The following is an 18,210-nucleotide window of genomic DNA, read 5'->3' on the forward strand; positions in this document are numbered from 1 at the left end:
ATACTAAGAAAAGTTATGTGAACTGAAATCATAAATCGCTCAGTCATGACATAATGCATCTCCTATATATATCAGCCCCCTATTAAATGGATTTCAGATACTGCCATTATCTCCTCTGTGCTGCCCTTGTTGCAGTGCAAATCAGTTATTACTCGAATGGTGAATTCTTTAAAATAACATTTACCTTGGCATAGTCAACAAGATTTTGATATTCAATATAATTGCCTCCACCGACCACAAACACAATTGCCTGGAAAAAAAATGGTTTTAATACTGTAATACAGCAACATCTCACTCAATAAAAAAGAAAATTGGAAGGTATTTTCATTGCATTGTATAAATATATATAATCTTCCTCTGATTTACAATTTTAACAATTTAAAAACTAAAAACATTCTTTTGATATTAATAAGCAGATAATTAAATAATATGATAAGCTTGCTCCCAGAACAGGAATGCAAGAAAAATTCAAAAATACTGTCAGAAATGCATAAACATGAGGTATTTAAAATATCTTTCAGAAAAACAAGTATGTCCTAATTGCTCGACTCAAATACGTTTTGCTGTGTTTAAGAACAGGGCTGCAGATAGCTTACACCCACAAGCCAATCAAGAGCGATCTGAGAAGTGATCTGGCACAGTAACTAAGCCACTGCTCAGTCAGGAAACATCAGGCAGGCCAAAGAGCAGTGAGTCCTGACCCAGTGCCACCTGCTCAGCACTAACACATGGATCAACGTAATGCTGCTTATAGGATTAGGCACTCCATGACCAGCGCTTGATGGCGTCACTAGGTCAGGTCACTGTCCTGAAATACTTTGCCACAGATTTTAGGATGCTGAACTAAAAAACATGCATGTACAGTATGTACGCATTTCACTTAACACAAGCCTTCAAGGGGCATTAATCAAAAGCTATGGATCTGAGTGAGTTCAGGAAATGAAGGAAGAAAAAGAAGGGAATGGGGAAAAGGGGGGCTTTAAGTACATTTTTCTTCCATTTCAGCTGGTTTATACAGGTCCAGATAAAAATCTCATGATGAAACAGCAGCCTATAGATTATCATCGTCTTAATTGTGATGCCATTACAAATATGCACTACATATATATATATGATTGAGAAAGATGGACAGATTGATTCAACAGTCTTTCAATGAGATGCGAGAGAGATTTACAGACCAGCATCTGACCAGGAAACAACACTTAGTTTGACTCACCTCCTGGAATGGATTCTTGTTTCTTGGGATTGAACTAGAAATAAAAACAGATGCTGAGGGATTCTTATTGCAGAGATTATGATTGATGATCCTACATCCTGTGCAGGCATATGATTTTCTTTTTATGTTCACTCATCTGGTCTTACTCTAGTGATGACACAGTTAAATGAACTGTATGCATCTGACTGGACTGAAGTTAGAAGCACCCCCAACATAGACCCCAAGAATGGTTTGCACTTGCAGTTAAAGAGCTAAATTCCCTTCAGTAACAGCACAGCTCTAGTGGAATTTAAATCTAGTCTCCAACTAGATTAGGTTTGTCTGTCTGAGATCACTCAAGCTCATTGATTAAGTTTCAGTTATATGTAATTCTTACATCTGTTTTGATTAGCTACTCCCCGACATCAAGCACTATACCATCCTTTGAATGCTGGTAATCATGTACGAGATAGTCCAGAGAAGACATCCTTCATAAAGTCTGTAAATTCTACAGGTCTGAGAGCTGATTTAATTAACAATAGAATGTTTCATTTGTGCTTAACGTATCCTGAAAAATCTGTAGCTGCAAAGCCTCATTCCCAGAGCAGTGACACGTATTGAAAAACAAAAATGCACATGAAAACGTAGATCAATAAACAGTAGTCAACAGATCAATAAATTAAGCTGAAGCAGTCAAGGCACAGTAGCTTCAATGGGTTATTTGGAACAGTTTCTCCTAATGACAAGCCCTGACAATATTTCCTTTGGGTATCTTTAAACATTGCAATACTTTAATCATCAACCAGAAAATCTTAAATACGACCTTGATCAGAAAAACAAATAAATTTTCCCATGGCTATTTTGCACTGAACTGTAATTCAATGAATATAATGAGATGTACAGGATCATTGAATTATGACTTTGGACACTGACTGTAAGTGTTTTTAATATTAGTAAAGAAACATATCATTTTATGGTTAACATTTTCCATCAAACACTATCAAATAACATTCAGTTGAGTTGTCTACACTTAAACCTATACAGAGGCTGGCAAATGTTCAACATCAAACACCAAGTTAAAAGAGAAGCAATACTAAACAGTAAAGACATATGTCCATTCTGCTAATTGTGTGCTTACAGCTGTTACAATAGCCACGGAAGGCTAATAATTTACATCCCCTGGGGTCAACCATTTAACATGTCCAACAAGAACTGCTACAACTGTGGTGCTTCACGCATATAATGATTTTGGATAATTGATGTGCTGAAAACTGAACTTTTCACTGACGTCTGAGGGATCATTTAAATGTGATCGGTATGTAAGAGCTGCCAGGAGCTGTGTCGACACAAATGGAGATGAATGTAATCTGCACCTGACTTTCGACACGAGCATCTGAGGGGTAATTCAGCGCGATGTTTTGTGAATGAAGCCACTGAAGCAAAGGGACCAACTGTGGAAACAAGTGACTCCCGACACGACACTTGCAGCTGCCCCATTGGGAAAGTGTGGGATTTGGTCCTTTATTTTCCTGGCTGGAGATCCCTTCCAGCACGGACCGCTTCTTTCTCCAAGAAAAACGCAGTTACTTATATTCTGCTCTGTTATGTCTCTAAATCATTTGAGCTCCGTTTGCTCTCCTAGGGGAAGGGCACACATTCCAAAGCCCAATGCCAATTAAGTATTTTCCGAATTAAAGGAATCATCAGGAACAACCTTTGATCGCAAAGGTGTGCTGCTGCAAGCCCGAGCTCCTCCAGCTTCTTCAAACCAAACCAACGTCCTTGCAAACATGTCTCTTTCATTACCTAACCCACCACACAGGGAACAGGCCCCATTTTTAAAACCTTGCACTTGGGAAGTCAGATGATGCTAAATTACATAAAAATATTATTTCATGAATCTCGATTCATGGGGGAAAAAAAACGTGACTCTCAGATTATGTGGTTTTTATGAGTTTCAAACATGACGCGGCTTTGAAATAACAGACATGGATAAAAGTACTTACAGATAATGCGGTATGTTATACATAAACCCATGAGAAGCAACGCTGAATTAGGCAAACAGATCTTATTTAACGTCACAATGCCAGACTGTCCATCATTTTACTTCTGAGCTGGCATTTACTTGCAATCCAAAGATTTTACAACAAAATAAGAGGCGATTTTCTTGTTATGCACAGGGTAGATCTTCAATATGATGGAAACAAAAACCAAACAACCTGAACGAAAAGTACATTATGTCTTACCAACAGATTTGTTGGTTTTCATTACAGCTCAGCTCTTTACTTAACTGAATATTTTAAACCGATTGGAACCTTTGCAAGATTTTCTGCTCAAAGTTTGGACATCTTAATTTATTTATGAAACACAGCAGATAAAGAGCTCCGACATGTTCAGGAACTGAATACAATGGAAGATTTCAAATTAATCCTATGTCCTACTATGTCAATTAAAGGTTACATCATGTACTGTGAGAGCTCAGGTGAAATGAGAACCAGCAGGTGTGCAGGACATCAGGGCTGGGGCTGGGAACACCACCGTTAAAACCACAAAGTCATCTGGAATTCTACATACATGCTGTGTATGTAATACAATACATGCTGACCAAGGATTCTTTAATGTAATTATATATTTAATTCTTTATCGGAAAATTTTTAAATAAAACTGTTTCATTACAGGATCTTAATTTGGATCATGGTCTGATTAAGGGCTTGACTTTTTTGTATGAACTTTAAGTTTAAAGAGCTCCTGTGCTATGTACTGCCAAAGGCTTCACAGAGCAGTGATCTTACCTCTCACTGCCACGCAGCATTTTTGGGTCAAAATATCTGTAGTCATCTGTTTCCTGTGAGGGAAAAAATATGTTTAAGAAATGTAAGCACTAGAAAATATAAAGAACTATTTACATTATGTATATTTATTTAAAGCACTGATATACACCTCTAGTAGTCTTTACTGAACAGGACAGAAGACTGAAAAATGAAAACCAAGACGTTGCAATTCTGGATCATCAAGTACAGCCATCAGTGAAATAGTTAAAGTTTGCTGGAAAATAAATCTGAATAACTGAGCACAAGTGGGTAAAAAAATGCAATTCAAAACGTTTTATCAACAATAACCTTCAATGCGACAAGGTACAGTTGCATGTTATCATGAAAATAAAGACATGTTTTTATATTACTCATATTAAACTCATGTTAAAATGTTCATATCAAAAACAGTTCATATTTTAGATATTGTATATACAGTATATATACAGCATGACACTTTTGTTTAGGGAAGGCCAGCTCTTTTAATCAACACTTTGTAAAGACTTGGTCTAATTTCATTTTGACCCCTTAAGCATCTGATTTGCTCAATTAAGTATATGAGAGACTATTTGTAATCAAAATCCCCAACAGCCTGTACCTCTTTAAGTCCACCGTTGGCCACTCTTGACCAATTGAATCAATTAACAGACTATATCAATCACAAGTCACATGTTCTGTGTTTTTATAATTCTACAATTCAATAATTTAAGGGTGACCTATAAAAACTAGCAGATAACAGCTTTGCAGTACCAGGATTTACTATGTCTGGTTTACAGAATTATGTAGCATGACTAGTGAAATGTACATGACCAGTGTTAGGAAAACAGCACAAACGTGAGACAACAGCATTTAGAGTTTAGGTAAAAATAAATTAAATAAAAACTGTAATTTTAAAAAATCTAACTGAAAATAATAGCTACATTAATTAACAGAGAAATAAAAAGCTGGGATTTAGGATAATTAGGTTATGGAGTCTTATACTAACTAAACACTAGATAACACCATTACACTTTGTGCAAAACAAAACCAAGGAAGAGACTGCCTGAGAGCAGGGGTGGCCCAGGTGGACTGGCTGACATCCAAAATACATTGAAATTTTGGAGCTGCTAATGGAAATCTCTCCCTAATTCCTAGGACCAGGGTAGATTTCCCTAACCCCCATGAACTGAAGCAGGAAACCCCATGACCACAATCACTCCTCCCCACTCGCATACCTTCACATGAGAAGAAATAGTTTCCAGTCAGCCTGGTGAAAGAGCAGCTTGCACTCTACTCCAACTGTGAAATGCTCCAGATTTTTTAGCTATCGGCTTACAAAGGTGGACCTGCATTAACTGTCGAAACGCAGATTTTGATATAAAATCTGAGCTGGCTTTATTAAACTGGGAGAAGAATGGCATTGTTTTGGTACAAAACACGACAGATCACATTTAGCTGCAGGGTCGCTGGATTTAGGAAGCTGCTGAATTTGTGCTTTTTCTACTCGTCCTGGACGAACAATCCATGCATTGTGTAGGCAGCCGTAATTTCAGAAGCTGAGAAAATGATAACATCATTACAGCTAACTCAACTTTTAGGATAATTTTCAGTCAGAAACTTGATATTTTAGCACACATTATGCTCTCCAAAATAGCCCCCCCCCTCATTAAACAGAAAAACAGAAAGAGAATTCAGAAGCATCTTCAACTTGTATAATAGATTGATGTTGCTTTTTATAAGGAATCTGATCACTAGGGACCTGGGCATTGCCAGCATTCATTCAGCAACACGTCTTTGGCGGGGCTGTCTCTGCAGGTGACACACAAATCACACCAGAGACATGCGCAAAAAGGGTCCACAGAGCTCTCCACATAGGTCTAAATCTCATTGCCAATCCTCATCGGCCTCGCCATGCTGGTAATAAATAAGAGTTCCCCTTAGAAAAACTCATTCCAGCTCCCATTTTTCTCTCTCAGAAAGACTAAAGGCTGATGCATGTTCTTTCAAGAAAGGTTTAATGGAAACTTCAGGGCGAGGGAATTCAACAACTGTGTCAGTTTTCCGAAACGCTTGGATTGAGGGTTTTTTTTGAGGTTACAAACATCATGTTGTTTCAGCTGACAGACACCGATGACTTAACACTTACCACAACAACTAAGTCTGACTTGATGTGGTTTCTTTATTAGTTGTGCTGAAACGCTTGCATATGTTTATGTACAAGTACATTTTACAACCTGGGTTCACGTGAACTGCTTTAAGTTCCTACCAGTTCACAAAAAACAGGATGTAAATAAGAATCTGGGCTGCTGTTTGTGCTTAGCTAAATGTCCAACCCAGCATTCCAAAGATCACACTTTTAACTCCTGTATAAAACAGTTGTCATGTGTTGTGATACAAACTGGATTAACAATTTTGTAGGTCATGGGATTCATGAACATCCACTTCCCACTAATTCCAGTTATAGCTCATCGAAATGCCACAGTTCACATGGATATGCCCCCCCTCCCCAAAAAAGGAGTACATCATTATATTTCTAAACCCTCTCCGAGGTGGTAAGTGAATGAAGGAAGCCCCTTTGCACAGACAGACCACCTTGTTTGTGGTTAAATAACATTAGTTGACATGCACTGATGAGCACAAAAGCAGAGCAGCAGGGTGCAGCAGTGGTGAAGGTTTTGATCTTGTACCTAGAAGGTTCTGGGTTCAAACCCCAGGTGAGGTTATACCCCTGAGCAAGGCACTTCACTCACACAGCTTCAGTAAAATGCCACCTGTATAAATCGGTACCAATGTAAGATGCTTTGTATACAAGTGCTACATAAAATTAAGCCTAAAGAATACAGCTGCTCTTTCTGCTAAAACCTAAACTTGGAAAATGCAACCTTGTATGAGATGAAAAAAGACTTGGCTGTTAAAGAAATCACTGTGAAAAATGATATCCTTATTTATCTAAGGGGAACACTGCTTGGCCAAGGAAATAGTCATTACTGCTTTGGAATTCTAGCTCAATAAAGGAGAAAGAAAATCTGGGGGGTGGCTAGGGGTGTTGTCATTTAAAGGATTTGATCTAAAATCAGAACTTTCAAAACGCCAAGGTGCATGCAGCAGACAGCTTTTGAAAGCATGTGAAACATCCGACTTATAGTAGCTTAAAAAAATTCAAATAAACAGAGTTCCTTAACCAAACTAATTAATTAACACATTATAATTCATAACATCTGCAATTTCCCTCAGGGGATCAATAAAGTATCTATCTATTACTCATTCTAATTTGCTTATGCTTGTTTACGAGTGAAAGCTGCTTTGTTTATCCTACACTGGGGGCATCCGGATATCCAGCTTCTGATCTCAAAAGCAGTTTTAACCAGCATTTGCTTTTGCAAAAAAAGAACAGGTCCTGATATTTCTACTGAATTATTTGCACAAAATTCAACACTAGATAACCAAAATGATCTTTTTATTATAACAAGCTGAATGTCTTCATTTACTATTAAATGGGATTACTGACTGCCTCAACCTAGTAAAAAGTACAAGTGCAATAACTACTACTACTAACTGTTTTTCTTCTAAATGTTTTTAAATTCCCAGTACAATGATTTTTGATTTTTAGTAATATGTCAACTTTGTTTCCGTTTTTCACAGCAGCCAGGTTAAAATACCCATTACAACACATCCACACATCTGCTAAGCTCAAAATGTAAAATAAACAAACAACTGCTAATGAAAGATTCTGCTGCTTTGAGCACGGCTCCTGACATGTCTCACTGGGCACTCCTGTAGGAAAAAATGGCTACAGTACCATACTATGAGCTCCCAGACTTCACTGAACGTCTTTTTGGGGTTTTTCTGCTCTATACATTACATGGAATAGCCTTCCCCCGATAACCAGTACATTTAGAATAATAAGGAATTTGCCACTTCATTAATTATGTTTAATTACGTTTGTTACAGAAAGTCATTAGCAGGCCATGATCAGCGCTGATGAATAGGAAGATTCACTCTTTGAATGAAGAGGTTATTGAAGAATTACTGCTTTGCGAATTAATTAATGGAAATCTTGCATCACTCTCTCATTCAAAGAGACGTATTAATATCCAATATTATGCACACGTGCAAAAGAAGGCTTGCTTTCACACAGGAGCACAGTGCACAACAACTTTCAGAAACTTACAGGATTGGATTTCATGTCCATTAGGTTATCCAGAATGCGAGCCACTGGCAGGTTCTGCAAAACAATAAAGGTAAACTGTCAGGGTAAACTTGTGCTGCCTGTTGCAAATTTAAAACACTTACACACACACAGTCTATTTCACCAACATCTAAACACCAGATCAAAACACGCAACAAAACCAACAAAGTGTCTGAAGGCTGCTAATGTCCGGTCAGGGTTGGAGCAACCAATATACCCAGCCAGCGCGGTACTGGAATAGGGGAGGAAACTGAAGCACCTGGAAAAACCCAACACCAGAATGGGCAGAGCATGCAAACTCCACACAGTGTCAGAATGAAATTCAGGATCCAGGACCTGTGAGGCTGTTATTGACGCCAGAACAAAATTATTATTTAGGAACAATCAGCACAGTACAGCAAAAACAGATTTGACACCATGCATTCCTTGTAATTTCACAGCGATAAGTAAAAGCTTCATTTGCTGTGGGTGGAAAAATACTGCTCCTCTGACACTACTCACATGCTGCTTCAGGACTAAATTTTTCACCCCTTCCATGACGAACTGGGAGCCTGTATTCATTACCCTTGAAATTAGGCTAAGAAAAAGACAGGAGAGTTAATAATACTGATTGGCTCTGTTCTACAAAACTGCTTAATTAGACGAGAGAGAAGTGTGTGTAAAACTCATGCTACTAGAATTAAAACACCTGTAACAACACAAAGGGTGCCATGAATTGATTAATATTTAAATACTGATCAGCTGGCACAGTCATGCAGCCAGAGTGCCAACAGGAAATTTTCAGGTAAGAATTTGATACCAAGAACAGGCTGTGCTGTGAGTCTCTCAAAAATAAGATTTCAGACACACTGGAAAAAAAAAAACTATAAACCACACCAATAGTTAATAAACTACTAGTCTCTATAAACTATACCAGTATGTACTTTGCTGGCAGGATGCCTTCAGAGCTTTCAAGCTCTGGGACAGAATGCTGCACACGAACATGGAACAAAGCCCACTACTTCCCAATGTGGGATGATTTTTTTAGGAGTTTAAGAAAAAACAAGGTCCTAACTTACTAAACGTTTGATTCCATTAGTCGACTGATTTTGGCTGTGTGGAAAAAATAAGGCAAGAGACTCCTAATTGCTTGCAGCAGACAGAGCACTCGCATGACGTTAATGGCACTGGCCTCACTCGCTGATCTGAGTGAAGCCAATGTCTTACCCCATTGGTTTAGTTCCACTGTTCCCATAACTTGCAGGTGTGGCAGCCATCTTGGTAAACGCTCTGGGGAAAAGCCACAGAAATAGACTTATTAACATTTGGTGCTTACAATAACTTAATAAATTTGAAAACTTTTCAAAAGATGCATTTTATTGTGATATCAATGTTAATATTACAGTGTGAAAACTAGCAAATGTTTTGTGCATATTCCGCAAAATAAGTAAAGAAAAATGTTGGATTGGAGAAGCATTGTCTGCAGAATTGCAATTCATAATAATGCGTGTTTAAATTGAAACAGAGTTACAACAAAGGGCTGAATGATCAAATTAAGGAGATGCAATTGGTGGAGTACCACAGGGATCTGTGCTAGGACCACTGCTTTTCCCAATTTATATCAATGATCTAGATTTGGTATATTTTGTCATGTTGGCAGATCATTAGGAGAATTACCAAACACTACAGAATTAGGAAATAAAATTCAAAATGATTTAGATCAAATTCAATACTGAGCAAGCTCTTGGTAGTTGGGATTTGCATAGTTATGTATGCAGGTAGCAAAAGCAAACTATAAATACAAAATGGGACATGTTGAGCACGAAGAAGCTACTTTTGAAAAAGAATTAGGCGTTTATATTGACACCATATACATCTTCTAATGAATTTGAGTAAGCAATAAAAAGTTAACAAAATGTTAGGATATATATTTAAAAGAGCATATATCCTCAGTGAGTTTAAAATAAATGTTATGATAAAACAGTATAATGCACTAGTAAGAGCTTATTTAGAATATGGTGTACAATTATTGTCACCACATTATAGAAAGACATTACAGAAAGATCTGTAATGTGTCCAGAGAACAGCAACCAGATACCTTCTGGGGGGTTATGTCCTACACAGAGAGGCTGAAGGAACCAAATCATCTTGGTCTTGAAAAAAGAAGATTGAGAAGGGACCTGATCCACTTATTAAAAATTAAAAGCCCAGAAGATCTCTTCCGAATGCACAATAAAACACAGAACAATGTTCCAAACCTTACTGCTGAACATACCTTGGCTTTTTTAGAGAAAGGGCTGGATGTCATCCCTGGATCAATGAGCTACTAAATACCAAATGTGCAAGCTGGGCTGTTTTAATTGTTCCCATGTTCTTATAATGATGCCATTAATGATCATCAGTATTCAAAGAAAAGCCAAGGGAAAATATGAGCTAGCCTAACATAAAACAGAGTATAATGACTAAGAAAAGTATAGTTGTGTAACATTGCATAGTAGAAATTTCTGTTCAAACAGATGCTCAACAGAATACTGTCTTTATTTGTAGTAATTTGTTGCATACTGTTTTTATTTATATTAATACAGTATATAATCGAAATTCTAACAAAATGAAATTAGATTGCCTTTCACAAAAATTTAGTACTTAATTTAATGGTAAAACGGATTACCATTTTGATGCTGTTATAAAAGCTGAAAATACACTTAGATTTAACAGTTAAGTAGTGAATATTAGTTAACTATTATTAGAACATGCAGATGATATAAACCTAAATGACAACAGCAAAGATCTAGTTGAATTTTTAAACTTTAAATTATTTATCTACTGTAAAATAATCCTCAGGTAAACCAGTCACAGCCTTAATTGCTTTGGAATACTGGGCGCCTGTTGTGAAATCAAATTCTGAAAAAGGGAAGTGATAAACAATCGGAAAACAGAGCTGTTACTAGTCCCACGAGGTCTGGAGTTGTAGAATACAGGTACAGAAATACTCCTGTTTATTTTGCTTGGGGACCCGAGCCACATATAAGCAACAACAGTATAGCGTGTAGCTGATCTAGAAATGCCCGGGGAGGGGAGGGGGATGTCTGAACCTGGAGCTGATGTCTGGGGCTGAACAGGCACTGCTATTGCAGAACCTCAGTCTCACCAACCCCAACTTGCACAAATTGCTCAGACCTCAATTCAGAAGAGTAAAACAAGAACGCTTGCACACACTGGAAACAAAACTGAACACACGAGAGAAGAAAGGAAAACAAAAAGCCGCTTGAGCAAACTTACTTCCACTGCTTGATGTAGTTTAGTGGAGCAAGGTTGCATCCAGCATCTGTCAGAGCCCTCTTGTACTGTTCCAGATCAGTCTACAAAAAACCCACTCAGTCATGGCCACAGACTCAAAGGCACAGGCAACGGTTCGGGTACACTAGAGGTGGGTTCACATTCTTTCACCGATTCAAACTTAGTTTTCAGTATTACAAAGTTACAAAGAAGCAACAATAAATGTGCCATAATGTGCTGTGTAAATGTGTGCTTCTAACTCAGAATGGAAAAGAAATTTGGCATCGCAAGCAGGAATTCACTGCAACAAAAAAATAGAGGGCTCATTTTCAGGAGTTCAGCCCATCGCTCTTGTGCAACACAGGGAATAAGATATTATTTTACATGTTCCATATTATTTCTCCTTTCATCTTGCTTGACTTCAGTTGTCAGATACAGTACCCACCTAAAGAGACAATCAGCCACCGTATCGATCAACAAGACATCACTTTACATTATGATCCGTCTACCCAGCAGAAAGACAGAACACAAGGACACCAGGCCTCACAGCACATGTAAAAGAGAACTGCTGGGAAGAATAAATAACACTCTACAGCTGGGGTCTCCAGTCCTGGCCCCCAATTCACTAACTGACTGATTAGTGTAAATCGCCTGCTTCACTGTAACTTTTAAGTTACATGCACATTTGTTACTTAGAACTCACTGCAAATTGTTAAATAAGGTCTCCATATGAGTGCTTTATTTGCAGGACATTCACCTTCATATAAACACAGAAAAGGTCAGAAAAAAAGAAAACAATAAAAGTATTGTTAAGTGCTTCATAATTGTTGCTACAGTATGCATGCTCTTTCAGATAATTTAAAAATAAAATAATAAAACAGAAACTTTTTTCAAAGAAAACTGGAAATGAAGATTGTACAGGAAAATAGTTTCACAAGACAGATTAATGGGTAAGAATGTTTATTCAATTGCACCATGAACATAATGTTCAGACGGCAACAATGCCGAGCCAGCACTTATCGGGGGGCTGCACTGCAGATCTGGGGGTGACGCTTGCCCCTGCTGTGCCTGTACTGAACAACTGAGGAGCGTAAGTGGTTTAAAAATTGTACCTCAGTGGGAGGCTGCTGGGATGTGATGTAGTAGATCAGGAAAAGCCTCATTTTGTCTTCAGGAGTTCCGGCTGTGGGAGGACAAAGCACACACCCTTTAAAGAGTCCTTATCCTGAGCACTGATATGTTCAGATTACTGTGTACAGGCGCTTGCAATGCATTGTTTCAAAAACACAGAATATGTATTAAGTGTTCCAGATCACAACATTGTCACCAGCAAAATACTTTCTCCTCCCCACCTGCTATTCAAACCAGCCATGGATTGTTTTCCTATGGCAACACAATACAACACAGGAACCTATGACAATCTATCCCCTTGCTTTCCCACGTCCTTATGGAGAAATGGGATTGAAATAATGGGGGCCTAAGGGGAGAAAGAGGGAATTTCTTGCAAGAGAGACCAGTAATTGCCATGGTTAAAAGTCTGTTTTCTCTAATTACTGAACGGATCTTAATGAGCTTAATGGACACTGACTGACAATCATTCTGCAGCTGCTAATGTGGTCCACTGGGCAGTGGAGAGGAAGTTTCTGTAGAGAAGAATGGCTAACAGGGAAAACAAAGCTGCCTAAAACAATGTTTCACACAAACGCAGTTTTATCCACAAATGCTTAGGGACACAAGAACCAACAGAAAAGAAGAATAAACCTCTAATCTGAGATAACTACTGTATGCCCTTCTTTTTCTACGTGACATATATGACATGTAATTCAACTCAGAATGCCTTAACCAGAAAATGGATGCAGAGACAAAAATTAGAAGTGTTGTGACTTCGCAAATTCACTGCTAGACTTTACATTTAATTCTTTTGTAAAAGTATACAGTCCAATAAGGAAGAGACAATTTTACAGGCTTTCTTTTGGAAAATGGTATTAAACACTATTATCAGTAAAACAGCAATAAATGCCAGCCAGGAAGGCATGTTCCTTCAGCAGGTAGGCAGTGAAACCTCTCAACACCTCTTTTTTGACATCTAGACAATGATGCATATGGAAGTGTTTAAAAAGTCACACTAGTTAAGGTACCACACTTGTACCATCAAAGTACTTAGGTTTTCTCTGGTCCCAAAAAAAAGAACATTAGTATAGTTAATTTTGTTCAAAAACATCATGAGTAACAAGTACATATCGTTATATTTGTATTTGCTCATTAAATAAGAAACTACAGTCCTTGGAATTTCAATTCTGCTCTTGTGGGGGTTGAAAACATGCCTTGATACAATAACGCCTTGCCTAGTGCTGCTTCATCCTAGGGCTCCATATACACCTGTATAACAGAACGTGTGCCTGTCTGGTGCACACACACAGGCTAAGTGGAAACACCCAGAACACACTCAGCAAAGGCTGCAATTGCTTATCCTGCTGCTACTCATGCTAAAGGCAAAATGCAAAGGAAAAATGAGTGTGTGGCCAGTGAGAGTGTGGCACGATGCACATGGTTTGTAATCACTCATCCGAGAACATCCCAGCCCCCCAGAAGGAGCCAGGGCCTGGTTGGTTCTGGCAGGTGTAGCTCCTTCCAACCTCCTGCCGTGGGAGCAGAGAACTAATCCGCTCGAGCTCAAGCTGAATGAATCGGTGTGCTGCTAGATCTGATGGTTTTTCTTCTGGAACAATCATTTTCAAATAAACCCCTTGGATTTTAAATTCTCCTCTGTGGTAAAAATATCAGCAACACCATTAACAATACCCCGGTTCAGCCTTCATACGTCGCTCATGTGTAAGAAATAGTGCTCCTGGGAATGGATTCCCGTTAAACCCAGGCTATAAATACCTTTAATAGAGCCGATTCCCACAGCGCTACTTCTTCTGGAACACATCCCTCAGTGCTGAGCGAGGCAACGTGGTATTAAATTTTTTTTTTAAAAGCTTTCAGATTGCACTACCCTCTACATTTTGACAAAAATTCAAAGAGAGCCAGGATTAAAAGCTTCTGAATTCTGGGGAAGTATCAGTTAATTTTTACTTCTATCTCAGGGGAAATGGCAAAATTATGTAAATTCCAGAATCTGCTTAGAAACTTCAGTAGCCTAGGCACACTGCATTCAAACGACGAACAGTAAAATAGCACCTGTAACTATGAAGGTTCAATAAAATAACCTACTTTTTTATACCTCAGAGACACAAAGTGAATTAATAGTACCTAAACTATGGCAGCCATGCAAATATTTTCTGTGTTTGTTCTGAAACTTCAGTAACTATGGCAGCAAACATTATTAAAACACAGTTGACAGATTGTGGAGTGGTACCACAGCGCCAACTGTCTATGACTCTCTAATTAATAAAATTCAGCTACTGTTTCTTCAGACAGGAAACACTGTCTGGAGACTGCCACTACCATGGGCATGTCCTATGAGAAATCAGAACACTTTCTGCTCGTGCAAGTTCTTGCTATGAAAGAAAGTTTCTTTCGCCCTCCTGTATCGACCAGTAAGGAAACACTTTGGCTGGAATTCACCAGGACTTTGGAGCCAAATGCAATTCACACAAAGCCATAAATCCTCCTAGACTTCAGAGAAATCGTTCCAGGATTTCATTTGACACCACAACGCAGGTGGGACACATTAACTTAACATGCTCCTTATATTAAAGGATCACACAGTATAAGAAAAATGACAGCATTATTGTTCATTATTTCCATCTCCGATATATAAATAGCTCCTATTTAATCTGAAATAGTCAACAGAATTTGAATGGCCAGCGTGTAGCGGAAGTGGCACAGTAGCTTCAGCGTTCTGGGTGTAAGGTTACATTGTTAAAACCGACGACACCTACCATCGGGATCACTGATCATATCCAGCAGAGACTTGTCTAGTGTGGATTTGCTCATGAGCTTCTCTTCATACTCAAAGTACACATCAAGCTTACGCGTCTGCAAAATAAACAGTATCAAGATACCACTTCAGCAGCTGAAACAACTGTAACAAAGAAGCAAAAAACAATCTACCACCACAGAAAATATTCTTCAACATTGTACTTCTGGCCGATCTGCAAATAAAGGGAAACAGGGGAAAAAACAAAGCAAACTAAGGAAAAAAAAGATACATGATCCATAGTCCAATCTTCATGTTGGAGGTGAAGAGAAGTGGTAACATCTGACACATCTGCCACCACATAACCTTCTGCCAGAGGTTTTGGCTCTGCAGAACCCGGATGATTATAGGCAGATGGTGATCCCAGAAAGTGCACAGAGATAAGCCCTGGATAAGCCTGAGAAAGACTCTCTGATCTGAAACGACGTTGCTGTGGAAGTGTATATGAGATGAGGTTTATCAGTGTGTGCTGCTTTAATATAAGGAGCTGATCAACCGATGTACTGTAGAGTCAACACATTTTAAACAAGTGTCAGCTTGTGCTTTAAAGCTTATTTTCATGGTATCCGCTTGATCATTTGCTCCAAACAACTGTCTTCTGTGTCTTTAACTGAAATTTGCTTTGCTAAAAGCATTTTGGTGTTTGATTTACTTAAACAGTCATCTGGACAAAGCTGAGGAAGCTCGTAAGGATGCGATGGGGGGAATGACTGCATGAGAGATATTAAGTTATGACAACGCGAACGCAAAAGATGAAAGATTCATCTGCTTTCATGTTTACATATTGTTCTTATTCCTTACTGCAGCTGGGTGCTACAGTATCAGAATGCTTCCCACCAGATTCTGACTGTCAAAAGCTTTTGATCAGTGTGTCTATCAGAACAATTCAACATTATTCTCTTTCAAGAGTTCCCAGAAAGACTATTTAAACCGTCTTTGCCTGGAGATCAAAGTGGCTGAAGGAAACAAAACACGATTCCTTGTGCATCAAAAATAGTTGCAATGCAAATCAGAAGAAAACAAACCCTATTAAACTGAGCAGTATTAATTTGAGGATTTCTGAAATAGAAGGGAAAGCCAAATCAAAAACTTTAAGAAAAGAGACTGTGTTCAGGAGCAGTGGGATATAAGAGTAATAAGAGCTCTTGCGGCAAAGCACAGCAGTGAGGCAGGAAATCTAAAAAGCAGGCATGGAGAGTGAGATCTCTGTTCTGTTTATGAAGAGACGTTTCCAAAACCCTCCACTTCACAACAGAACAACAGCTCCATTATCACTAAACAATCAACCTGAAAATAGCACAGCAATGAATGCAGGACTCCCGGTGGTTCGCATATAGAGAAATATCACTGCATCCTCAACTGTTATATTTTAAATAAGGACAAATGGGATGAGAGATCTCTTTTTATGTTATATCTTGAGAAGTGAGAAGAAAAGATCAAAAACACGTATAAGGAAATAGAGTGACCGCTGCTTCAGTGCTCAGGTGAAAATGGCTTTTGGAAGGAAATGATGATTTTGAAATGCATGCTTCCCTGCATTTTATTCCCTGTAGAAAACTGTAAAATATCCCTACAACTTAGTCCAGGATCATCATGGACTGTACCAACAGGTGTGCAAAGACACACTGCAACCTTAATGCAGAGAGATGACTTTGCAAAGAAGAAAAGACAGTTATTGATGGGAGGCAGGAAATGGCCAAATTAAAATGATGAAAACATTATGTATTTAAATATAATGACTGCAATATTTAACTTGTATAAAAAATGTTTTGCTGGAATCTGTTAGTTGCATTACTTTTTAAATCTATTTCAATCTTTAAGGGAAAACTACAGGGAAAACTTACCAGGCAATTACCTGGTAAGAGTAAGCTACCCTTCTGCTGTTGGTGCATCTCAGCTAGGCTGAACTACCTGAACTGCTGCAAACCCTCAAGTGGTGAAAAAATAATTAATGCAATGAATCCCCTTTGACACAGATCAAAAACACTCCCCTAAAGATTTTTGCAGACTGTTTTTGCAGTCTTCTGATAAATAAACTGGAAAACAGCTCAGCGGTTACATTAGTCCAACACACTGAAGTCAACAGCTGAGAAGGCGATTTTTGCAGGAAACAGGGGAAGATCTAAAGTGATTGTATCAGTGGATGAAAATATTCATTTCATATATAATATATCAATATAATATATAAAAACTTTCACTTGTCTGAATAACCAAATGTTTAAATTAGATTTGATCACTGTCCAATTACATGCATTCTTGAAGACATTTTCAAATGTTTTATAAATGTAAACACGCCCATGTCACACCTGCTCTTCCTTAAGGATCAAACGCATCATAAGGTTATGACTATCATGCAATTTGCCATTCAGTGGTTGAGCAAACATTAGAGAAAGCAAGCAAATAATGTGTCTAGTTAAGTGTACAACTGAGCATTTTATTGATTATGCATATTTTTATTAAGGAGGCCATAAGGTCACATCCTGAGACTTACAGTAAATGATTCATTCAAAATCATTATAATATTAAACATTCTCATCATAAATACTGCCTTTATGTACATGTTAAGCAGGACTTTATTTTCAAATAAACGCTAGATAAGAAGAAGGACTGCCAATGATCATGGAACTGTACTGCCACAAAAGAAATGCTAAAGTGACCCTTAACACAGTAGCACAGATGTTGCCAAGATTCATGAATGTACCATTTTTTCCAAATTAAATGCAATGGATAACTTGTGCATCTGGATGGCCGTGGGTCTCTCTTATGTAATCCGGTTACTTCCCATCCTTAGATTGTATCAGATGGGTACACTGTCTTTCAGCTGTCGTTTCTTGGGGCTTCAATAAAGAGCTGGGGG

General features: G+C 38.2%; 1 protein-coding gene across 1 annotated transcript in view; it reads right to left on the reverse strand.

Moving 5' to 3' along the window:
• The window catches only part of scfd1 (sec1 family domain containing 1), a 41,529-nt gene that overhangs the window by 778 nt on the left and 22,541 nt on the right, over positions 1-18,210 (reverse strand). Inside the window, exons 15-23 of the mRNA XM_088924670.1 lie at positions 15,316-15,412; positions 12,541-12,611; positions 11,432-11,511; positions 9,380-9,442; positions 8,675-8,750; positions 8,156-8,209; positions 3,988-4,040; positions 1,217-1,250; positions 185-250 (exon numbers count right to left, since the gene is read on the reverse strand). Coding sequence (XP_088780796.1) covers positions 185-250; positions 1,217-1,250; positions 3,988-4,040; positions 8,156-8,209; positions 8,675-8,750; positions 9,380-9,442; positions 11,432-11,511; positions 12,541-12,611; positions 15,316-15,412 — 594 coding nt within the window. The remainder of the gene's footprint in view (positions 1-184; positions 251-1,216; positions 1,251-3,987; positions 4,041-8,155; positions 8,210-8,674; positions 8,751-9,379; positions 9,443-11,431; positions 11,512-12,540; positions 12,612-15,315; positions 15,413-18,210) is intronic.

Source organism: Atractosteus spatula, chromosome 9 (genome assembly GCF_055471065.1).
Source record: "Atractosteus spatula isolate fAtrSpa1 chromosome 9, fAtrSpa1.hap1, whole genome shotgun sequence".
NCBI classification, from domain to species: domain Eukaryota; kingdom Metazoa; phylum Chordata; class Actinopteri; order Semionotiformes; family Lepisosteidae; genus Atractosteus; species Atractosteus spatula.